Source organism: Mus musculus, chromosome 10 (genome assembly GCF_000001635.26).
Source record: "Mus musculus strain C57BL/6J chromosome 10, GRCm38.p6 C57BL/6J".
Classification (NCBI taxonomy): domain Eukaryota; kingdom Metazoa; phylum Chordata; class Mammalia; order Rodentia; family Muridae; genus Mus; species Mus musculus.
In genome coordinates this window covers 39519513-39544829 of record NC_000076.6, presented here as the reverse complement: position 1 = coordinate 39544829, position 25317 = coordinate 39519513, and the positions used below count along the sequence as shown (strand labels likewise).

At 47.1% G+C, this 25317-nt stretch overlaps 1 protein-coding gene across 7 annotated transcripts in view; it reads right to left on the bottom strand.

The window, feature by feature from the left end:
* Fyn (Fyn proto-oncogene) overlaps positions 1-25317 on the bottom strand; it is a 195639-nt gene that overhangs the window by 20552 nt on the left and 149770 nt on the right. For 5 of the 7 annotated variants that reach the window (XM_011243117.3, XM_006512540.4, NM_001122893.1 and 2 more), the window contains 7 exons: positions 21978-22076; positions 19326-19429; positions 17900-18049; positions 15229-15393; positions 12635-12814; positions 11120-11196; positions 10868-11021 (listed from right to left, as the gene is read on the bottom strand). In XM_011243117.3, the coding sequence (XP_011241419.1) occupies positions 10868-11021; positions 11120-11196; positions 12635-12814; positions 15229-15393; positions 17900-18049; positions 19326-19429; positions 21978-22076 (929 nt within the window). Of the gene's footprint in view, positions 1-10867; positions 11022-11119; positions 11197-12634; positions 12815-14755; positions 14912-15228; positions 15394-17899; positions 18050-19325; positions 19430-21977; positions 22077-25317 lie in introns of all 7 variants that reach the window. The other 2 variants (NM_008054.2, NM_001122892.1) reach the window with 1 other exon arrangement.

Below are 25317 nucleotides of genomic sequence, written 5' to 3'. Positions count from 1 at the left end.
TTGACTTAGTAGCTTCCTGTAGCGGACTCTCCTTCATACGTTAAGATGGTGACAATGTTTGAAATGCTCACAGGGACACTCCAGATACCTTTTGTCCCAAGGCTGCTTTCTGAATGATGTAAAAGGAAGAGCTAGGAAAAAGGACCACCTCTCTGTAGTGACAGTGGCAGCAAGCCCGACGGTGGGCTGGGCTAGAATGTTCTTCCAAAGGGCAAGAATGGTCATGTAGAAATCAGGCTCTGCAGATACGAGTGGAGCTGGTAAAGACGGAATTTAATGACGTTAAAATAAATGAAGAAAAGGAGTTTTGGAGTGAGGCAAACCTGGGCTTGCAGACTGGGTTTGCCAGACCCTTAAAAGCCCAATTGTCAGCCGGGCAGTGGTGGCGCATGCCTTTAATCCCAGCACTTGGGAGGCAGAGGCAGGCGGGTTTCTGAGTTCCAGGCCAGCCTGATCTACAAAGTGAGTTCCAGGACAGCCAGGGCTACACAGAGAAACCCTGTCTTGAAAAACCAAAAAAAAAAAAAAAAAAAAAAGCCCCAGTGTTAGTTTCCTGTCTGTAACTTGGGATGGCAGGAGGTACACAGGTCTCAGCAGAGTGTCTGATGCCCAGTAAGTAACAAGCTGAGAGCTGAGAAAATGCTTTGATGGAGTTGCACTGACAAAGGCCCTCAGCATCACTGCCCTTCGAAACTTCCAAAAGCTGGAAAGAGGATGCAGAGAATCCCCACACTCATCCATCAGCCACCGAGAATTCCAAGTGTCCTCCGCCGAGTCCCTGAGCACAGCGTGGGGCACTCCAGGGTCGCCAGGAGGAGGGAGCCACTGAGTCCCTGAGCACAGCGTGGGGCACTCCAGGGTCGCCAGGAGGAGGGAGCCGCCGAGTCCCTGAGCACAGCGTGGGGCACTCCAGGGTCGCCAGGAGGAGGGAGCCTCCTGTAGGAATGTTCTAAAGCTGGAGGAATGCAGCTACTGGGCTGAACCTACAGAGCTACAAAGTGGTTTGTCTCGAAGATGATGGCTCGGGCCATGGAGGAGATGAGGGAGATGGGGGACAGAGAAGGGACCAGTGTGACTCATGACTTCCCCAGACACAGAACGGATCACAGCTGGGGTCAATACAAGCCTGTTGGGGCCATCACACACCACAAGCTCAGTCCAGCCTGGGACTGTCGGTGACAGTTCCACTGCACTGTCTCAGAGATTATCTCCTCCAGCTAAAGAAGCAGGGCATCGGAGGAAGCGATCCAAAGAACCAGGGCAGCAGAGGAAGCCATCCAATGCACTGGCTTCAACAATAGAGCCTAGGTTTCTAAACCAAAGAGCCACCCCCAAAGCCTCTTTAACTCCAAAGCCACAGACTGTGCGAATTATCCTATACAATGCTGAACAGTATGTAGTACTTTGACTGTACAGTCACCCTAGAGAAGAACAGCAGCCATGACTATGGCAGTAACAGTAAGCTGACTGGATGGTGGAGACAGCAAGAAGTCTAGGACAGGATATCCTGTGTTAGGAGCTGAAGCAAAGCTGACCCAACCTGGAATTTGGTGGTGATTCAAGTACAATAATAATTTCAAACCCGGTCAAATTTGGCAGAGGAAAACTCCTAATTCTCATAATAGGCCAAGGATGACGTTCAAATTTCCCAAATGCTTCTGAAATCATAAACTGAGTGTTTCCAGTTACCCCTGGTAACATATTCTGCTGAAATTTCCACTCTAAGTTCATAGAGTTTAGCGTCATGTTTTGAGAATAAATATAAAGGAAAATCCAGCTGCACGAAAGGATGATTGATATTCCATTTGAAATTTTTAGCTTACGGGGCTGGGGATGGGGCGTGGAGGAAGGAGTCTGACAGAGAAGGTGACAAGGATTAAGACAGTGCTGTCTCATCAGGGACTCTGAGAGGGGAGAGATGAGTGAAACCTGAGTGCCAGGAGACAGGAGTTGGGCCTGAACATAATGTAAAACTCTGGGCTGATTAACTAGGCGCAGATCCAAGGTCTGTTTGGGATAAATCCATGGAAGAAACGTTCAAGCTGAAAGCGTGAGCAAGCTCCCCGGGGGCTGAACAGTGAGCATGGATAGAGAGGGTTCTTGGCAGGCCCATTACTCGGTTAAGAATGTAGCAGAACACAGACAGAGTGAGCCACCCACCAGAGGGACCTGGGCGACGCCAGGCCACACTGTGCTAGGCAGTGTGGACAGTGGGGATACTGAGTGGGACAGGCTCATCATACTGGGGCTTGGCTCTGAGTCTAGAAAAAACGTCCCAAGAGGAGGGGACGTACAGAAGACAAGCATGACCACAGGTTGGTTTAAACTGTCTTCTGCTTTCCAATCTGGCAAAGTGCCTATGTTTCTGGGACCCTGTGGAGAGCAGTGTGTTGGGCCCAGGTACCTTCCTTTGGTTAGGAGAAAGGCTCGTAGCTGCAGGCAGTGTGCATGTGCTCTGCCTGTCCCTCACTCTCCAGCTGATGCAAATGCAGGCTCCTTCTGCCAGCCAGCAGAGTACGACAAGGAAGCCAGAAGACGTTTCTGATGTTTGATGGCAGTCTGCAGTTCCTATTTAAACACTTTAAAATCACAGAGGGTGACCATCTGCTTCCTTAGTGACGATTACCAAGAAACGTGGGCTGTACAAAGTGAGGGCTTGCTCCTGACCATTCATAAACAACTGCCAGGCAGCTCTGCCCAAAACAGCACAGAGGAGAGGACGATGCCCCTGTGAGCACAAAGCAGGACTACTGGTGGGCTGGGCAGACAGAGGAAGGTGCTCAGAGTCGGCTCAGGGACCTGTGCTGGCACCAGGCCCTGTCTGCATTCCCTAGGCCACCTCACAGAGCTGTCCAAGGATGGAAGTGGTAGAAATCAGTTTCCTGCCACCCTGCAAGCATTTTTAATCTTAAAAGGGACTAGGGAGAAATGAGTGATTTAAAAGCCCCCTTCGTTTATTTCATCTGGCTGTCAGCACAGCCTTGCTAGGAGGGGATGATGCTCCCAACAGTTCATCTCCATTTCCCAGCATCTGCCCTGCTCCCCTGACTACTAATCTAGGCGGAAGCTACAGCAGATGAACAAAGCTGTCCCTCCCAGAGACACCAGTGGTAGGAAGCCTAGAGACAGAGGCAGCGGAATACAAATGAAGCCGACTTCTGCCCAGGGACAGAGGTGCACCAAACTCTGGCCCTGGACAGTTCAGGGAGGCAGCTTGGCTCAGTTCTGCACGTGGGGCTCAGCACATGGCTTCTGGCAGCTCTGGGGATGATAAACTCCCCGTGTGGGCCTGTGGGGTGGTGTGGCCTGGTCACTTCACTACAGCCTTTTAAAAGCTCTGCCTGGGGAATAAGAGACGGGAAGAGGTTTGCTTTTCTTAAAAGATGGGTTCAGTTCTTTAGCAAGGAAAGAATTAAATTAAATTCAACAATTAACAGGATTCCACCTCCCCCCTTCTCTGCTGACATTTGCTGTTCAGGTCACAGCACACAGTGTGGGAATGGCGATGCTGTTGTTGACAGAGAACAAGAAATTCATACGCTGAGGGGAGCAGAGGGAGGGCACCTCGTGGTGAGATCAGCCTTGATCTGCCACTGGATTACAGGGCCTCTGAAGCAGCTGATTAATAATTCTGCAGGAGTCCTTGAGCTGGAACAGCGGCGGGCGGCCTGAGTCTAATAATCCCCAGTCATCAGAACAAAGGAAAGACAGGAACTGCATTCACAGCTCTGCATTGTGAAACTGGAAAGCTAAAAGAATCAGGGACCCAGTCCTTCCTGACCGTGTTTGTCAACCTAGCTGCCTGCTCCTTTGTGCTAAATGGCTACTGTGCTTTTTGAATCCAAAATCTGATTACATTTAATTAGCACCGGCATCTGGGATTTCTAATACACAAAGAGTTATTAAAGTAACAAATCTTTCTAAAATATGTTCTCCAAGAAAGAACGTGTTAATTTATGCAGTAACAATTTTTAACGTGAACGAATGAACATGGAAACTGTAACAATTATGAATTCTTTGTAGTCTAATTTATAAGTGAATTTTACTCTAGACAATAATCTATTCAATTTAAATGCTCAATACTGGGAGTATTTGAACAGACACATTTTTCTTGTTCTACTTAATATATAAACCAGTAACAAAGTTACCCAGAGTTCTGAGTGTTCTCCTTTTGTCCAAATAGTCCACAGACTCAAAGATTACATCGTTTTGACATGTGTTTCCTATATGCTCGTTTGGTTGCTGCCTTGGAACAAATCAACCAACCCACCAAACCCACAGAGAAACTCCATGTTCCTGCTCTTCATGATTCAAATGGGGACAAGGCCTGGCAGGAGGCAGTGGGAAGGCCCTGTACAGCATGGCTCGTGGGTACTATCTGTGGGCGTGTATGCAGAGGACGGCTGTATGTGTCTATAGGGTCAACTTATCACTGCTTTTGTTAATGCCACTGCCAACTGCACTAAGTCCTCTGTGGTGAGTGCTTCCTGTCTGTTCTCAGACCGTGTGACAATTTTGTTTGCAGAAGAAGGCAGGTTCAAAGCAACTTATCCCAGGTGCCCGAGCAGATCTGCAGAGATTCCAGGACTCATACTAAGATAATGCCACGACTTCTCCGGCCAGGCTCAGAGTCAGCCCAGGCCTGGCCATCTTTTTGAACAGAGTGAGGAATACAGAGAAAGGAGGTAGGAGGTCTGGGAGGAGAAAGTCCTGTGAGGGAGAACAGAAGCAAAGGACACCAAACAGCTCTGCCCTTTCTAAGCCACAGCCACCAGAGAGGGGGTCCCAGATGACTATGCTGAGGCCCAGAGAGGCTGCAACCCAAGGGAAGGCAGAGCTAGGCTAGCATCTGAGCACAGGTCTATCTAGCTGGGAAGCTAGCTCCTGAACTTCCCCCAGAGACCAGCTCACAGTGTGCAGCAAACACCGACATAAGCAACAACCTTCTCTAAGGGTTCTTGCAGGATTACAGAATTCTAGCACTCCATTTCTGGGAAGCCTGTACATACTGCACAGAGAGCAGAAAAGTGTGTCTGCAGAGAGCGAGGAGAAGGGCAGTGATAAGAGCTATGTCCACTGCTGTACACAGACAGTGCCAATAAATGTTCCGTGCTCATGAGGGCTGTATTCAGTCTTTAGGCCCCCATCCCCACAGAGGAACAGCGAGACCTGTGTTAGTGATATCCAGGAGAATTGCTACCAGGATTCATGTGAGAACTTATGTACATATGTGATGTCAGACACAATAATGATATATAATAAATATAAATAAAAACCATGTGCATGCAGCTCGGGGCTGTGGATAGTTCTTTTCTTTCTTTTTTGGGGGTGGGGGTGAGGGTGGGGGTGGGAGTGGGCAGTCTCTCTATGTAGCCCTGGTTGCCCTGGAACTCAGACCAGGCTGGCCTCAAACTCAATAGATCTGCCTGCCTTTGACTTCCTAGTGCTGAGATTAAAGGTGTGTACCACCATACCCACCCAGCCATGAATGGTTCTTAACAGGAGGAAAGAATGAAGGCCTGCCCAAGACAATGGAGGGGCAGGGTTAGTTGACTCTCCCTTCGTTGAGTTCAGAACAGAGGGTCTGTGGGACATGTAGATAGAACCAGAAAAATAGACTGGTCTGGGCTATAAATAATGATATGTGTGTGCTCTTGTACACATGCACATTCATATGCACACATTCCACACACATCCACTCACCTATCTATCATCTATCAATCAGTCAATCAATCAATCATCCACCTATCTGGCTGTGTATTATGGCTTTATAAGTACCTTTCCTCTATTGATTACTAACATTTTTTTCTCTTTAAATGATTTTTAATACCATAAAACCCTCTCTATGGAAAACATGTCAATCACAAAAAATTGAAGTTTTAAAATAATTCTTCATATTTTACCACCCTCAAATTTTTATAGATTGCTTACTCAATCATATAGTATCCATGTGAGGCAGGCCCTGTTACTATCTATTTTACAGAGGATAAACATGATGCTCCAAAGAGGTAGCTGATTTGCTTGAGGCCACCCTGTGTGTCAGTGACAGAAGTGGTTTAAACCTGGGGGTTCTGATTTCCAAACCAGGCAAGTCACCTAGCTGCAGTTGCCTTTTAAATCGGTGTTCTTGGGACAGCACCTGCTGCTGACAAGCCAGTACCAGCCCTTCTGACAGGGTGAGTACCCGGGAGATAGGGGTGTGTCTCCCGCCCGGCAGCTTCATCTGTACCAGCCCAAGTAGAGTTTGCCCTACTGCTCCTCCGTACAGTGATGGGGCACATGGTACCTCTGCTCAGTGAAATATCAGTCTGCTGTGAGAAGCCAAGGCCTGTTACAGGAAGCAAGAAGCAGATCAAAGAGTACGTCACGGCTAGGCGAGGCTATTCCTGAGAGTGGTGGCTTACTAAGGAAGGGATCTGTGAAGTCACACTCATGAACTTCCTTACAGGCAGAGGGAATCTGAAGCAACAGAAAACAGCCCTCTCTGGGGCCGATTGTGGACTAGAGTGGAATGAAATGGTCTTTATAGGTCTGTCTTTCTCTGTGAGGTGCTTTCAAAACTATGTAAACACATACCCAGTTGCATACCAGATTTGTCTACTTTACTGGATGAATGTAAATTTTAAAAAAGAAAATAGAAAAAAAAAAGAGAAGAGAAGAGAAGAGAAGAGAAGAGAAGAGAAGAGAAGAGAAGAGAAATCAAGTGTCCACAAGAGCAAGTCATTGCTAAACATGGCCAGGTCTAGCTGAGCTGAGTGTGCCAGGTTCAAATCAGCATTAGCCAGCTCTCAGCTGCTTGAGGAATGAGGAAAAAGACCAAGTCTGTGGAGAGTTCTCCCACCCATTTTCATTTTCCATGAGAAGGAACGGATGGCCAGGGGCTGTGACAGAGGAGCAAACAACTGATGCTGAGGAGAGGGTGTGGCTCAAGAGCACAGCCTCACCTCGAAGCCCTGGGCCCAGCTGGGGGCTCCAGTAACTTCTGGAAGGATCGTGGGACTGGGGGTAGAGAGGTGGCTGTCAGTAGAGTTCTAGGAGAGGCGTAGGTGACAGAGTGGGAAGGATGAGGGTCAGAGGACCCTGCTGTGGCAGTGGATCAGCTGCGATGCTGCAGCAGCTTCTCTGGGCTTAGATGCACCGGCACAGACACCTCAAATACAACAAATCCCAACTCATACTCATTCTCTCTCGCTGAGATGTTAAGATGGCCCCGACGTTCTCCCTTCTCTGCTGCTGACAGTGCCACTCTAACCATAGCCTACACCTGCCTCCTGGAAAGGGCCTTTAGCTTCTTTTTTAACCCTGAATGGTAATTGGCTCTTTCCAGTACAACTGCAACCTACCCATTTGTTTATTCTCTAGCAGCCTGGTCCTCTGTATAGTAAAAACAGAACAGCAGCAAGCGACACTGTCCAGTTCCTACTCGCTGGGGCTAGGTTAGACACACAAGTGCTTTCCAGTAGCTGCAAACACGCACAGACAGGGAAGATGCATTTGCAGTTAAAAATAAGTAATCTGCCCATGGACGAATCACCCAGCTTGCCCAGGGCCCAAGTCAGTGGGTATTGCTGGGCTTTGCTGCATGAGTTTAATGTTCTTGTGTTCTTTCTCATGCTAGCCAACTGTCCTTATGTGCCCTTAGGCTTCCTCTGCGTTCCCCCCTCCCTCCTTTCTTCCTTCGACGTGGAATCTTACAGTTTTGTGCATGCCAGTCTCGAACTCCTGGGCTGATGAGATCTTCCCTCTTCAGTCCCCAGAGGAGCTGAGACCACACAGGGCCTCTGCTTTGGCCTGGGTATCTCCTTAACAACTTTTAGCCAAGTTCCTTTGATAAACAAACTATTCAAACACTTGCTATGGATTATTTAAGCGACTCCAGATGGACAGAATTTAGTGCAGAGCTTATGACTAAACAAGAACTAGTTCTTATTTTGAAGTGTCCAGGCCATTACAAGGAACCCCAAATGATTCTAGTTGCTTCTAGAATGCTGTCAAGTGAAGGGTAACCTTCATAGGCACTAGGCCTGGTCTTGAATTCTTCTTTGACACTGGGCTTCTCCTCACAAGCCAGGCAGGCAGGGGGTGAGTATGGGGCTTGTAGGAGACAAAGACACATGGAAGACCTGTAACAGAGCTCCATACTGCAGTGTCCTTGTGTCCTGTGCTGTCACACCTTGTGTGTGTGTCTGTCCGTGGTGACAGACATTTCAGAGCACCTTGAGATGGGAAACTCACAACTGTTTTGCAAACAATTTGTCATTCATGGTCCTAAAATAGCTACATTTGGCACATGTTTCAGAACACTGCCTGCACTCCCATAATCAACACGCGGCACGGCTGTGGCCTGCGGGTGACATAAAACCCGACTTGCAAATATTATTAGGCACATGGACCAGCTGTCTAGAGGAGCTTATTAATCCCCGGCAGGAACGCCGGCATGCAGCACACATGCCATCTGCAGAATACATTGGCAAACACATGCCGGACCTTTCCATCTCGTGGACAGGCCAGGGCAGGGCAGGCACAGTGAAGGAACTGTAGGAACAGCTGGGCTAGCCAAGGCTGCAAAAGGAAAAGTCTCTCTGGTCCCCTGACACATGTGAATCTGAGAGGTTGTCCCTTGAGGCTTTTTCCATAAAATAAAGGGGAAGTGGGACTTAGGACTAATTCTCTCTGGTTTTCCATTCTATTCTCTGATTCACTGTCTTGGGGGGAGACAGTGGGCACAGCTCAAGAGCACACCTGGTCAGGTGGGCTGTACTGTTTTCAAATCCGGACCTTCCACTTGTGAGCTTTGTGATTTGTATGAACAAATATGCTAACTATGGGTCTATTTCCTGCCCCTTCCAGGTCCTGACGTGCCTTGGCCTTTCCTGGTTCTCAGCTTCAGGACAGCACAGACTGCCCGTCTCTCCTGTCATACTCTAGCTCCTGTAACCCTTATTGCTTACCCTTTTCAGTGTTTGGTATGCATCTGAAGACAGTTGACAAAGATAAGAAAGAAGAAATAATATTCTAAGAGGGAAAGGTGGACTCTTCTGTCAAGGAAATGCTGAACAAAGGACTGAGGCTTGTCCTTGGAAAGGGCCTCAGACTGTGGTCTGGATGTCATGGGGGGGAGGCAGGGCAGAGAGGCAGTCATGGTGGGAAGTGGGAAGGAAGGCTGCATGGCCAGGCTGAGAGGGCCCTGGATGGGTTCCAGTGCAGAACCTGACATGAGAGGTGCCAGCCGCCTGAGGCCACAGTCTTAGGCACCCTTATGAATGATGCATGACTTATGTACCCAGTCCATCCCAACAGTACTCTGGTAGCATCTGTTAGCTCCTGGCCTGACACCTCTCATTCACAGATGGGTCAAGGGTGTTAACCATAGACTCTACAGAGTTCAAAGTCTAGTTAAAAGTAAACAGTCTTGCACTGCTCCCTCTGCCACGGAGACTTTCTCACACACAGACGGAAGCTCCTGAGTTTCTTTGGAGCCATTTCCTAAATGGAACATGCTGGTTATCAACCCTCACAGGCTCTCCCTCAGGGCAAGGCCTCTGATCATATTCACTCAGACCCTCTTGGCATGCCCTGTCACCAAGTCACGTCTGTATTCCTCTCTGCTTAGAGATACAGCCTGCTTTTGTGACCCCTGACTTTGGGTGTGTGTCTGTGTGCATACCCCCCCCCCCCGTACCCCCCAGGATCCCACAAGGGCAAGAGATGGCGTGTGCCAGGGGTGGGAGTGGGGAATTCAAATAGCTGGGCGGTTTGTCCGACATGCAACCGAGCACTTGGATAGTGTCAGTACCTAGGCAGGGCCCCAGTTTAACATTTTCTCACATCATTCACTGCACTTCCATTCTGAGGCAAGTGAAAGGCGGAAGGAATTGCCAAAAATGAGCGAAACAACTACTATTCAACATAAAACTGCAGAATGCACCATCCTGTAATCCATCCCCACTACTGCTCAGCTTGGCTGGGGTGGCCAGGCTTCGGTTAGTTTCACCAAGGAAACCTACTCCCTGCCTGAGTTCCGGCTTTAAAACCCACACAGAGGCCTCCACTGTTGCTAGTTCCTCAGTGCTATGCCTGGACACTGCCATGCAAGCAGCCAGCCAGGAAGGCAGAAAACACCTTGGGAATTCTTTCCTGACATCTGGTGCTTGACAAACAATCCCTCCTCCCCAAGTGGGTTGGCTTCTGGTCTGGTACGTGGTTTACATAAAACTAATGTCTTTGACCCTTTGCAGGGGGTGGGTGAGGCAGGAGAAGAGACGGCTTCTCCAGCACTGCAGTCCTCCAGGCCCTCCAGACCATTTCTTTTCTCCTCAGCGCTCTGCAGAGCTCAGTCTCAGGCTGGTCCCAGCTGGTCCTGGCTGGGCCTGGCAGGCAGCTGCTGACTGAGATCAGGAATCGCCTCCATGTGCAGGCTCTCTACCAGGAGGTGTCTTTGCTCTGGCGCTACCTACTCCTGTTGCATTCTGAGCCTTGGCTCCCCTGCTATTTATTATGTTCTCCGTTTTCCAACACCACGCCTGTTCCTTTGTAAAGGAACTTGTCTGACTTGGAGTGTCACCTGATTTCTGCTCAGAGGTGGCTAATGGAGAATGAGCTATAACTTGGCTTCTCAAAGCCTTCTTTCTCCAAAAGTGGAACACCGTGGGCCTAGATACTTCCCAAAAGCCAGGCAAGCCATGGGAACAGACGCCCACTTACTAGACCAGCACTGCACACGCCAACTAGATCCACTAGCTCCCACCTGAGAACTGTGCAGCTCGCGCCAGATCAGACAAACAAAGGGAAGAGGGAGGAAATGAAGGTAAGGAGAAGGCTGTGCAGGCAAAGATCAATCAGGAGCCACTGCCCTGGAAGTGCCCACCTTGTCTTGCTGTGTATTCATTGTCTTCAATCAACCGAGCCAATCCAAAGTCAGCAATCTTGCAAATTAGTCCATTCCCCACTAGAATGTTTGCTGATCGCAGATCTCTGTGGATATAATTCATGCGCTCGATGTAAGCCATTCCTGCAGCAACCTGTGGAAACCCAGGGAAGGGGGCACAGCTGTTACACCACAACACCTTGAGAGTCCGTGCTGGTACAGCCACAGCCTGAATTAAGACCCCAGGCCCACCTGTGCCGCCATGTCCACAAGGTTTGGCAACTTCAGAGCTCTTCCTTCACCATCTTTTAAGAAGTCAAGCAAACTTCCTATGAATGAAACAAAACAATTTTAGTTTACTCAGAGAGGCAAAGATTCTCAATAGTGGCTGTATTTGATTTCCTTAGTGGAAGTAAAAGGGAGATGAAAAGGATAATTGCATCAATGGAAAAAGAAAGCTTTGAACAAAAACCAAGAAATCAAGTTTATGTTTTAAGAAGCGAGTTGTAGCTTCTGAAAATAAGCAGTGAGAAAGGAGTTAGTAAAACCAGAAGAAATGAACGTCTCCTTTTATGTTGTCACCAGGAGGAACCAAACCATCCTTCATGTCCCAGTAACCGACGACGTACAGGCGACTGATGTGGAGAGCCAGCTCAGGTGAGCAGGCTGAGGCTCCGACAAGTAGCAACAGTAGTGACAGTATTTGCTGGAAGGGCGTGTCCTCAGGCTCTATCCACTACATCAGGAATCCCAGAGTCAGACACAGATGCCCGTATTTTTAGAAGCTCTCTAGGTGCCTCAGGTACAAGGGACTTTCAGAACTGCTGACTTATTTTCAGATTTTAAGCATCCAAGGAATATGGGTGGGGCAGGAGCTTCCTAATTAGATCCCAGCCAGTCACGCCTGTGCCTCGGACAGCCAGAGCTTCAGAGCCACTCGTGTGAGGCTGAGTGAGGAGGCACGGATCTGACACCGAGGCGGAGATAATCATTTGCAGGGGCTGGATGGCTGTCAGTGTTTTTTTTTTTTTTTTTTTTTTTTTAATGCTTTAATCACAAAGTTATTTACAAAATAACCCTGGATCCAAAGGGCATATAATCTGCCAGGAAAAAATTCCAATTATATTTTAAAAGAAAGTACACAGAGAAGAAAAATTACCCTGGTGTCTTCTGATGTACAATGCACACAGCCTTTTAAGGCTGTTTCTTGTTTGGCTCATTTATTTTTCCAAAACAAAATGATCTCTGGCTTCATTCCCCAACAATGCCGGTTTGATTATAATGATGTACGCATGCTCACGTGTGCGTCAACACATGCATGCGCCGAGAGGGGAGGGAGGGAGGTCATGACTGCGTGTCACCTCTTCACCTGATGTTTAAGGGGAAAGCTGGGGGGAAGGATGTTGAGATGGGGACAGAACTTAACTCAGCAACCATCTGCTATTGATTACTTAGCGCTAAAAAGGGAAACCGAACAGAAGCCACCCATTCAAAATGGCAGCAGCTCTCACAGCCTCAGCTCTGCATTAGCTTGGATAGAAAGATGGATGTTTTAACTGTGCAGAGGAACGTTCCTGATGTGGAACATGCAAAAGGCACTGCACTTCTCAGGAATCCAGGGGCAAACTCCATGTTCCCCTTTTCTAAGTGTTATCCTGAGTGAGCAGAGTGGAATCCCTGAGGATTCCGGTCCCCGGCAGCCCTGTGAGGGGAGGAGGGAGAGGAGGGGAGGAGGGAGAGGAGGGGAGGGGGAGGGGTGCGGCTGACCTTTGCTCATGTACTCCGTGACGATGTAAATGGGCTCCTCAGACACGACCGCGTAGAGCTGCACCAGCTTGTCATGCTTCAGCTTCTTCATGATCTGCGCCTCCTCCAGGAAGGACTCCGGAGACATGGTGCCTGGCTTAAGGGTCTTTATGGCTACTTTTGTATTTCCATTCCAGGTACCTACAGATACCCCACAACAGTAAGTCAATCCAAAGGTACTCTTTTGATGGGAAAAATAATTTTGACCAGCAACTTTGTGCATAAAATCAGACTTTAAATTTTGAAACCTTAAAGTAGTTCTTACGAGCAAAGATAATGGCAAGGACTCTGTCAAGTATTTAAGGAAAAGCAAGTTTACTCACAGCTGTTTAATAATTCACTAACTTTTCCCATTTGATATGTATCACTCTTTTTATGGCTTATGCATATAATTGTGAATTTACACCAGAAAGCTCTGGGCTCTTATTTAAGTCATGACAGTCTAGGATTTAGAATTGGCCTGAGTATCCAACAGCTGTCCCTTAGATAAAGGAAAAGCCTGAGAGAAATTAGATTAAATTCCATCTTAGAGGCTATAAAAATCTGGCCATACCAAGGATGCTTGGAGTAGGCTTTCAACTGTCTACTGGATGAGACACTTGACTGAGTCCTTCAGAAGACAAGCTAAGTGCACCCTTAAGCACAGGCCAGGAGCACACCATCTCCTTGCCCATACTTTCCCAGGTAAGGTCAATTTCTCCAGCTTCCCATGAGTTAGCCACAGGAACAATGCCTTCTATCAGGTGGGCTGGGAAATCAAAGAGCAGCCAGGAAAGAAAAGTACGTACATGTGACATGTTTAAGTACGTCTTTAAAAATCAAGCTGACCCAAAGGCCAGACCTGGCTCATGGCCACTGTCAGTTCATCAGTAAAACAGGAATGAACTAGCTTGGCTTTCTGTTCTCAAATAAAAAGACAGAATTCTGGCTTGTTCTATTTCTAACCAATGGCTTTGAAGGATAATTTTATAAAAGGAAAATAAAAATCTAATTTGAGATTCTATTGCTTACAATTTGAAAGAGAATCCAGGTTCACACTAAGATTTACCTAGGTGTCATCTATGACTTTCCACTCTAAGGGGTCTATATCTGAAGCATTTATTATTCTGTTAAAACATAAAATTACAACATGCATCCTACAGGGGAAAAACAAGTGAAAAAGAACCAGTGGCAGGTGTAAAGAGTTCTTCTATCTCAGAGAGTGTCTGCCTTTTGGTGTAACGGGAACTCTGACATCATTTAGGTGGTCTACGGGATCTGACTGATAACATTTTGTAACTTTAAGCATAGTGCCATCTCCACTCCTCACAGCTTGGGTAACTGCCTAGGCACCTACGCCAGCTCTGATGTCCTGTGGGAAACACCCTGGTGCTTATGTAATGGCTTAAGATTGACACCTTACGACCATCTGTACATGTTGTATTCTTGTAGACTCTAAGGAAGGGAGACCCCAATACACTTTGTTATCATTTTATGGACAAACATTTTGGGGAGGGGTCTAAGTTTATAGTCTGTCTGTAAGTAAAGTTGCAACTGACCCAGAGGGCTATGAAAGCCATCTCAAGGGCCCAGTGCAGTTGCCGTTACTGAAGAATGTGCACACAATGAAGATATGTGTGCATGGATCCAAGATCTACAGGAGATTTTAACCATGTCTGATATAATCCTTAAATAATCCAGCGAAGCAGGTACTATTCCAAGTTTACAGATGAGGACTGGAGCCAGAGGAGTTAAACAGGCCCTGCATTTATACTTAATCACCCAGCAAGGGTTTAGACCCAGGCTTGGTGTGAAGAAAGCCCAGGACCTTACTCTATGGCATCTTACCATCCCATTTCACAGGAAGAGAAAGCGTCACCATCACTGGGTTCCTGTCCTGCAGGTGTTTAATGAGCCACATGAAATAGGACAGGTGAACACAGCGAGGTGCCACTGACTTCTGCAAACCTGGGTGGCTTGAGCCCATCTAGTCACAAAGGTTAAGGGTCTTTGTCCCAACGGCCACATACACATTTCTGTTCAAAACTGTCCTTTTCATTGGCTTTGAGATGCAGCCAAAACAGAATGTGCCCTCTGCCTTACCAAGCCACACTTCAGCGAAACACCCCTGCCCCAGCTTCTTCTCCAGAAACAACGAGTCACGTGCAACTTCCCAAGCATCTTTAGCCAATCCAGAAGTTTGTGGGGTACAACTTGATGAAACCACAGTTAAGTTAAAACACAAACCATCAGCTTTCTCTACAGGAAAGGGAATTAATAAAGAAAACAGTCCTTATAATCCATAATCATGCATGCACTAGGAAAGATGGAAGGTGACTTCCCTGACGGCAACATTGAGCCAGGTTGGAACACTGTAGCACAACTGGAGACAGCTGTAGTTCTTGCCTGTTTCTAGCTCTCTTTGAGAGATTCCAAATTTTTCCAAATAAAAGTTGAATAATTCAAACTGTCTGTTTGTCCTGATCATAAAATATCTTTATTTCCACCTTCCATCTTGATGTTTGGGATTTTCCAAACGAGGAAGCTAATAAGAGAGTAATTGAATCTCAGCATACCCATCCATACTTCCCCAAACTGCCCATTTCCCAGTCTCTTGATCAACTGCAGGGATTCTCGAGGGATTTCCCAGACATCTTTGGTTTTGACAGACAGATCGGTAAGCCTTGGCATCCCTTTGTGACAGGGAACTACTAGGCGGCAGCAGAGACCTGCGGCTCTCTCTGGAGGAGCAGGGCAGCGGTGAGGGAGAGAAGAGCAGAATATGTAACGACAACACGCACAGGCCACAGGAGATTCGACGCACATGAGCAAACATTTGCTGGAGGCAGATGAGGATGTGTCAGATATGGACACCGCTGTACCATCGGGCATGCTCGCTGCTCACAGGCACGGCCTGCTTTGGCTTCTGTGTACTTTAGTCTAATGAACTCGTATTCACTGCCTCAAATTCAAAATGCCCTTGCTACTTTCAAAAAGTACATATAAAAATAAAAACTGTCCCTGTCCCTTCCGGTATCTAGGGACTGAGGGACTCTCCCTGGTAAATGTCTGTTTAAAATGTGACTTTGGCATAGGAGCCTCCCACAGACCTCTGGTCTGTTAGAGCTAGCCGGTCTCAGGAGGACACCTGCAGCGGGAGAGGATGTCACATTCTCTGCAGTCCTTCTGACTCTACTGCTCCTGTGTGCTCACATTGCTTTTTTGCAATTTTCCACTAAAAGCAAACAAAAACAAAAACACGACCTTTTAAACAGCTTTCTATGCATAATTTAGGAGTCTGGATTTAAAGAAGTAATGGAAATTAACAACATTCACAGAAACTCAGTGACATGAAAAGCAGGGAAACAGTAGCTTCCATTCAGGTTACTGGGAACTTGGTCTTCCCCCACCCCTTCTTTTTGAAAAGAATATTCCTTTGAGAATCTAGCAAAGGTATGGGGAGACTGACTAAACGCCAACAGAGAGTAAGCAGGCAGGGAAAGATGGGGGCCAGAGAGACCCTGAACCGAGGGGGCCAAAGCCCCCTACGTCCCTGGAAGCCTCTTGGATTCTAAGCACAAACTGTGGCTGTCTCTTTTCTGGGAATTCTTAACTTACTTTTCATTCCTTTTTTTTTTTTTTTAAATCTGTTTCTGAGATGTTTAGGCAGGAAATTATTTATGTGTCGGTATTTCAAAGGCATTCTATGTGCAAGAGAGAAGAGGAAAGAGGAAAAGCCAATATAAAAACAAATCTAACTCAAGATGGATTTTTTTCCCTGAGATTAAAACTCGTCTAGGGTGCTTCACATCGGCTCCCTCCTTCAGCTTTATGATGTTATTAAGGTGCCCTTTCCAGCACACTATTTTCAAATGATCCAAACCCTGGGGACCCTGCGGATGTTTGCCTGTAATGAAATATATTTCAGCATTTGAAAAAAATCCTTATAACATACAGGCGTTTTGTGTATATCACTGAAGTGCAAGGAGGTTTTCTGCTCCATTTCTCTCAGTATTTCATTAGAATCCACATAGAGTGAGAGAGCTAATGCCCAAATCACTGGCTCAGCCACTGTTAATTTCTTAACTGCTCATCAGTGGCCAGAATCAGTACATAGGCATTTCGTATTGTTATTTTTAAAAGGCTACAAGTCTCTTTGGTGTGGCAGAAACAGCACAGGTATTTTTCAATGGTGGTAAAAAGGGTGTGGTGGCTCCGTCCGTAATCCCAGCATTTGGGATGCTGACACTAGAGGATTGCTCAAACTCTGAAAGTCCACCCTGGGCTACAAAGTGGATACTGGGCTCCCTAGGGCTACAAGTGAGACCTTACCTTGGAAAAAAGGAGGGGTCATGTACACATGCATTGTTTAGCAGGACACACTTGTTAACCAAGGAGGGCAAGCGGCACACACTAAACACTGCGCATAGAGCTACATATTTACATAAGACGCACATGAACGCACATACACCCAATAACTGAATGGCCAAGAACAGCAGAAGAACAGGATTATGGGACGTAAAGACAAAGTCTAATCTTTGTTTAAAGTCATCACAGTAGCCGGGTATGGTGGCGCACACCTTCAGTCTCAGCAGTAGGAGGCAGAGGCAGGGGGATTTCTGAGTTGGAGGCCACCAGGGCTATAGCGAGACCCAGTCTTTAAAAATTGAAAAAACAAAAACAAACAAACAAACAAACAAAAAACCAAGAAAGTCCAGGAGATGGAGGTAAGGGAGCTGTGGCCTCAGCAGGCAAGCTGGGGGGGGGGGGGGAGTGGGGGCGGGGCGGAGGGAACCCTGCAGCAGCACAGATTTTCTTCTACAGAGTGCAAGAATGTGCTTCCCTCTGCTGCGGTGAAGGATCAAGTGAGGCTCCCTGGGGGCCGTCTGAGCCTGCCTAGGGACAGCTCCTTTCCTCCTTTCCTCTCACAGTTCTGCATGGCAATGAAGGCAAAGGTAAAGAACGTGCAAGGATTTTTATTATGAAAATTAATATACAAATACAGCTTTCAAGATTTAAACTACTGCCTTCTACTGGGGGGAACTTCTGGAAAACACAGGAGGAAAATCCTATCTGGGGCAGAAGAGCAACAGAACCCCGGACTCCATCTGTCTGTCTGACTGTGGGGGTGGGCGGGCAGAGGACAGCTCTACCTAGTGACTCTGTCCCGTATCTCCTCCTCCTCCCTCACAGCCTCCAGTTTCTAACCGGTGACGGTGACGGTGACGGTGACGGCACTGGGGTTACCTGAGTAATGCTGTACCAGTTGCTGAAGTGTTTCAAACTGGGCCCGCGTTGTGATATAGTATCCACCATTGTCAAGCTTGCGGATTTTATAATGTTTGACGTGGTCCCCTTTCATATCATCCCAATCACGGATGGAAAGTGAGTAGGCACCTGGTAAACGTGCAAGCATTAGCCACACCAATCATCGGAGCCCCAGTCTGCTCTGCAGGCCTCATTTATGTGACTATTCTGATTAATAATTATTACAAACCATATGCGCACGCGCACACACACACACACACACACACACACATACGAAAGAGACAGATATATCTCCACTCTGTAACAGGACAAAGACAACTTTTGCTATCCTGCCAGTGTTCAGAGATGTTAGCAATACAGTTGACTTTGCTCTTGGAACTAAAAACTTCTGGTTTTTCTCAAAGTTTCCTTTCAGTTTCTTGTGTTGTCTAATATTGCACAGACCAAATCCCACTGGGATAGATGAAGAGCAGACTCCAGGTGAGCTTGCCTCCTGCTTTCATTTCCTGTGGCCTAGCTGAGAGGCAGGGATAGTGAGGGGCTGGGAGACAGGGATGGCATATGTGTGTGTGTGTGTGTGGTGGGGCTGTGGGTGTGTGTGTGTGTGTGTGTGAGGCAGGGATGGTGGGGGCAGAGGTGGTTGGTGGAGAGGCAGGGGTAGGGACAGAGGTGGTTGGTGGAGAGGCAGGGGTGGGGACAGAGGTGGTTGATGGGAGGCAGGGGTGCGGGAGGAACAGAGGGTGGGAACAAAAGAAATGGAAGTCTATCCCCTAGCAGGAAGCTCCAAAGCTCTGCTTGGCAATCTGCACAGGGACAGGTCACCAGTGTGTGGCAGCATGGTTCTCTGCCCCTCTGCCTGCTGAAGTGAGTTATTAAACAGAGGGAAGAGGAAGGAGTCCTCCACTAACAAAACAGAGTGGAAGGAAAGAAAAACAAATTTAAACTGGGTGGTGGTAGGGCAGGCAGACCTTTGATTTTAGCACTTGGGAGGCAGAGGCAGGTGGATCTCTGAGTTCAAGGCCAGCCTGGTCTACAGTGTGAGTTCTAAGACAGTTAGGGCTACACAGAGAAACACTGTCTTGAAAATACACACACACACACACACACACACACACACACCCCAAATCAAAAAGGTAAGAAAAACCAAGTTCCCGCCCTTCACTCGAACAGGAGAACAGGACGGAGTCTGAGCTGAGGCGGAAGCCTGGCCTCTGTTTCTGGAGGCGCCTCCCTCTGAGCCCGATCATCTCTGGGAGCTAAATGCAGTTCCAGCGTCTTCAGGGGAGCTGGAGAGCAGCAGGAGGCTCAGGCTAGAAGGCCCCGGACCAGGCAAGAGCCACGCCTTCCGATCCCAAAGACCTTCAGATCTGAACAGCACATCAGTTTTGCCCTCTCCTTAGCTTACCTTTGGTGGTTTCGCTCTCGCGGATAAGAAAGGTACCTCTTGGGTTTCCAAAGGACAGGAGCTGTCTCTCAGCATCTTTGCGGCCAAGTTTTCCAAAGTACCACCTTCAAGGGAGACACAGGCAAGAAAATAAATACACTTGTGACTGAGCAATGTAGCTAGCTTTTCCTCCACAAATTCCTTCGCCTCTAATGTTGCTTCCACTGCCCCAAACTAGTTTTTTCTAGCTTCATTCAGTCCTTTTTCAATCTTTCCTGATTCTATCCACTCTGCATCTCTTCCATTCTTAAAAAAAAAAAAATCTTGAATCATGGATTGTGTTCCTTCCCTCCAGGACGACAGGGATGTGTGTGTGAAATGCCACCTGCACGCACAGAGAGAAACCCACCACCTTGTTTGAAATGCCAACTGCAGGGGACGATTCCATAGCTCAGCTGTACGACCCTTGATTTCTGAGCATAATTACAACTCCTGGGAAATACCAAGACTCAGCTCTAGTATAAGGATCATCAATCAAGCATGATTTTTTTTTTAAAGGAGCCCACTCAGGATGGATAAAGAAGGAAGACAGATAACACTTCTACTTAGTCTCTACCTACAGGAATTCTGAAGACGGGAACTCAGCTCTACCCCTGATCTGAGATGGCTGCTGTTCTTGGAAGCCTGGTTTGATTTTCTCTCCCTGTCCAGCATTCGTGAGGAGCGTTTACCAAGTACCTGGCCTGTGCCCTGCAGTTGCGCTTCTCTGACACAGCTGCAGGGATTGCTTACTGCACATCTGAGAGAAAGCTGTGCACGGTTAATGGGCATGTCCATAAAAATGAGTCGGTGGTGCAGACATTTTAACATTCCCTTGCAACAGCACTGACAGCACACTTGTGCCGTGGCAGGAAGCCTCACAGGCCTCCTCAGGACCGGAATGCGTCTTTTGTCTCTCCACTTGAGCTGCTGAGTCCTAACCAACGCCCGGCAATCCGTTCACATTTCAGCACTGGATTGTATATGAGAGGATAAGTATGCCAAGAGCCCAAGGGAGAGTTCTGGAACATTCCACCAGAATCTGTGAGTAGGAGCAGCTTTCAGGACCAAACCATCACAGTATTCATCTATGAAAGCAAATGGTTTTAAAAATGAAGCTTCAATTCACCATGCCTGAATGTAGCTAGGAAGTTCACCATCAGATCCTTCTGTGAGTCAAAGAATTTCACCGAAGGAGCGTCACCTTCAGTGACTTGAGAAGTACCCAAACTCTCCACAATCCCAGCGTAGCAATAGCTGCTGTAAAGGATACGACACCAGCTATGTGAGAAATGTCTTTTTTTGGTTTGTATCAGTAACTCAATTAAAATGCTGTGTAAAACTGGTGAGAGGAAGGCCTGCAGAACAAGAGGTTACACTTAACCACACGCTGCTTGTGCAAAATACCGATTAATTGCACGTGTAAAAACCACAGGCTGTATTTTAAAAAGCTAACTTATACTCTAAAAAGCCCAAAATATTAAAAAAAAACCTTATCATTATAAATATGACTTAAATATGCACCCCCAAGTGGATTCTCAGTTAAATCAAAGGAATGTTACTTTGTAGTTAAGTTTTAAATTCCGAAAAGACACAGGAGATATTTACCAATCTGTCCTAAAAATTCAATACAAATACACATATTTCCTATTTTCTGATAATGAAACACACTAGTAACGAAGGGGGTAAAACAGCTCAAAACACAGTGCTGGAGAAGCAGAAACAGATCGAAGTGTAGGAGTACAAAAGACTTAAAGAAGAATGATGGACGCATGAGGATTAGGCTAGGGTGAAGGTCTACTCCTCTGTGCTGTGCCTCCGCAAATCCACAGCAGGCTGCAGGCCGTGAGCAACCGACAGTGACTCCTTTCTCTTTCTGGTGAGGTCTGTCCCTGTAGGTGGGGTAGAGGCCATCCATGTTCCTGAGCTTGGGACATCAACCTCCCTCCCCATTTCCTAAGAGTTCCTACAGGTTTCTCTGGAAAGAGAATGAACAATGACCAGTCAGCCATCCTTTGAGAGCCCCAGACTCCTACCACTTTCCAAAACTGCCTCCCTCCAGTGGGAGGGTGGGGCCAAATAACTGCTGGTCAAGGTCGACCAGCCACAACACCAACCGAGACCTCAGTCCAAGGAAAATATCCCTCGAAGCCCACAACTGCAGTAGTTTCCAAGTTGCTCTTCTGCCTGGGGAACAAAAAGCTATGTCTTTTCAGAAGGCTCAGTATTTCTGATTATCAAGCAGAGGACTCCTGTGTGTGTGTGTGGGCTTAATCTCTCATAATTATCTGCCTCCCAAGTGCTCAGGGAGCAGACTGCAGGCGCACGGTGGGCTCTCAGTAACACACACTGCAGCTGTGGTTTCCCCACATTGGTTTTTCATCTGGAGCAAGTTACTGGGTTTTCATCTAGGGTACTCACATAGAGCTTCTCAATCAGAAAACGGACGGGCTCAAAGGAAACCACGAAGTGAATAACAGTGTACTGCGCAGACTCGACAGCACAGCAGGACTGTAGCCTCTCAACCCTTAACCACTGGGAAAGGTCTTCTCGCTCCTGTGCTGTGTCACTGGCATTTTATGTGACAATTAAAAGCAGATATTTAGACAGACAACAACAACAACAACAACATACTCTTCTGCCTGGATGGAGTCAACTGGAGCCACGTAATTGCTGGGAATGTAACCAGTTTCCCCGGTTGTCAAGGAGCGGGCTTCCCACCAGTCTCCTTCCCTGCAAAGGAAAAGAAGGGACATGAATTGAACGCACCATCCAGCTGGGAATTCTGCAGGCCGACCCTATGCCTTTTCTGTAGCCTTGTGCCCCCTTCTGCAAACTTTCAACACGGGCCCTAAGAAATCCAAAGCACCACGCGCTGAAGTCAGAGTGCTTTTCTTACGTGCACGAGGCTCTAGGTTCAATACCCGGCCCCACATAAGCTAAGGGTGGAAATCCCAGTAGGAGGTTGAGGAGTTCAAGGGCATCATCAGGAGATCCTGAAACGGAAACTTTCCCACTTAGGGCTCGGGGAGGAGCATCTTTCTGGGTAGGAGGCAATCTTGAATGAGGGGTGTGTGTGTGTGTGTGTGTGTGTGTGTGTGTGTGGAGTACACACACCAGCCTCAGTTTACTTTGGAGAAGCAGTAGGAGGCCCAGTGAGGGTTGGATGTATGCTTAGTGGACCTATCAAGCTTGCTCTTGACGAAGTAGGAAGAAGACATGACCTTCTGCAGGTAGTATAAGAACACCACATAACAGGATTTCCTCAGACACTCTCAACAGGATGTTACTCTATTAAACATTCATAGCTCCCCCCACCCCCACCCCCAGATTCAGATGGAGGCCAGGCAGTTGTGTAGCTGGAGGGCAGAAGAGATCTCTGAGCCACTGCAGCAAAATTCTCAGAGTGTGAATCAGGAAGGGCACTTCCGACTCTCAGTTTACAGTCACTATATATAGAACTATTATCCATACGCTTGGATTCATGAAGGTTTATGGCATGTGAGCTTCCTCCCATTAACAGTGGGTGGGCCAATGATCATGTGCGTGGAGTTTAGCTGTGACTTGCACCAAATGAAAGCCTCTCTATCTATGAGGGCCAGGGAAACAGGCCTGCCGGTCACCATATTAGGCGCCTCAGCCTCTGACCATTACAGACACATCACCTCCTTTTCTTCTTTTTTTAGTCTGTGAAGGTAACAAGAGAAACCTCAGGCCTTTCTTTTCTTTTTCTTTTTTTTAAAATTGTCTTTGGCTGGGCTCTGTTGATGCTCAGTCAGGGAAGAAAACGTACTGATTTTGGGCTGGGAAGACCTTCCCCAGGTCAACATTAGGTAGACACCCTGGCCTCCTGTTAAGCCAGAGTCCTCCCTCCTTCAGGTTCCCTACAGAAAAAACTTCTGAGCAGGGGTACCAAGGACCAGTGACATCTGGTGGGGCTTTAGAAAGTCACAGAATAAAAGAATAAAATGGGAACTCATCCAAGTGGGTGTGGCTATGAGATAAATAACAGTAGAAAACACACACATACACACACACACACCCAAAGTGCTAATATAAGTTTTAAAAAATTATATTAAAAAATTATGTGTAGGCATGTGTGCCTCTCTATGCAGTAATGTGCAGAGGAGTGGAGGTGCCCTTGGATACCAGAGACCTCTATCCTGCTGGAGCTACAGATGGTTATGAGCTTATTGATGTGGGTGCTGGCAGCACACTCTTAACTCCTGAGCTATCTCTCTAATTTTGAGGGATTATAAAACCTATTTCTTGGTTAGGGGTGTTAGAGCACACATTTAGTCCAAGCACTTGGAAATAGAGCCAGGTGAATCTCAATGAGTTCAAAGCCAGCCTGGTCTACAAAGTGGGATCCAGGACAGTCAGGGCTACATAGTGAGACAACAAACAAACAAAGAAACTCCTAGCATCTTTCCTTTTTAACCTTATTAAACTAACAGATCAACCATGAGAGTGATACTGTAGTTCTCTTACCCAGAAAACTGTTTAATTATAATCACATTGTGTCCATATTCTTATTTGAAATATTTATACACATCAAAGAATTTACATAGACAAAACTCCCCCAAGGAGAGCCATGTCCTTTGTCAAGTGAACATCTCTCTTAGCTACCATTCGTGCATGTGTGCATGTGTGCCTCTGCCTTGTACATCTCATGACGTAGATGCTTTGTGGCCGCGTGCCTGCCTAGTGCACACAAGGCCAGGAGCCCATCCCCACCCCCAAGGAGAAAACCAAGTTAACATTTTAAGTCAGCACTGTTCCCATTTCTAGCCCCACAGAAATATATGTAGTTGTAAGTCTAGCATCTAAATGCATATTGGAAGTTATACTGACCACCATGTGTTTAAGAAAAAGGCTTTACCTTCATTTTAATAGTGAGTGTTTACTGCTCTGAAATTCCACTAGATGGAGACATTTCATCATTGAAAAACATAAAGATCACCCACTGGCTCTTCACAGCAACCAACCTTCACTGCTCCCAGCCTGGGAACCGCTCCAGACAGTGAAGAAGAATGAAGAGCTGGCAGCCCAGGCTTGTCTCCTAACGCATGCTAACCTTCATCAAGTTACTTCTAGTTAAATCAAAGTGAAAAAGAGCGAGCACCAATTTCAGGTGATGTCAGGATGTTGGGGGATCTTGCTGCAATCGGGGACAAGCCCAGTCTTACTCAGGTGACTGAGTAATCATGAATTGACTCACTAATGAGGCAATTTCCAATTTAAGTTAGTATCAGCTGTCTTGTTTTGGTGTAGCCATCTAAATAAGTTTACACACATTAGAATGTAACAGTTGTTCAGAAGAAAGATAGCACCACTCTGGACTTAACGTTTCTGGGCCATTTTTCCCCCTCACAAGAGTGACACACAAATGACAAACAGTCACACATTATAAGGCAAATGTCACATCTTGTGGCATTTTTCTCACACTCTATTCTCACTGGTCCTAGACTCAAAATATCTACTACAAGCTGTTAGGTAAATAAACAAGCAAAAACTATTTAATTCACTGGCAGCACCCATTCACCTCCACAGTCCTGCACACAGTGTTGGTTTGGAGCGGGATCTCTAACAGGACCCTTACACTTATATTTTTGGTTGTGAGCCTAGCCTTTAACGGTTGAGCCGTCTCTCCAGCCCAGGACCCTTATTCTTGACTTGAGCTACTGTAGTTAATCAGCATTTGAAAATCTGTGCCTGTGTGTGTGTGTGTGTGTGTGTGTGTGTGTGTGTGTGTGTGTGTGTGTGTGTGTGTGTGTGTGATGCATGCTGTTCAGGTATTCTTGCCAGTGTGTTTGCATGTCTACAGAGGCCAGAGGACTACATGGGCATCTTTCTCAGTTATTCTCTTCTTTGTTTTTGAGAAAGGGACTCTCACTCTCACTGAACCTGCAGCTAGCTCATTTAGCGAGACTGGGTGAGCAGTGACTCCTCCTGTCTGTCTGCTTTCCCAGGA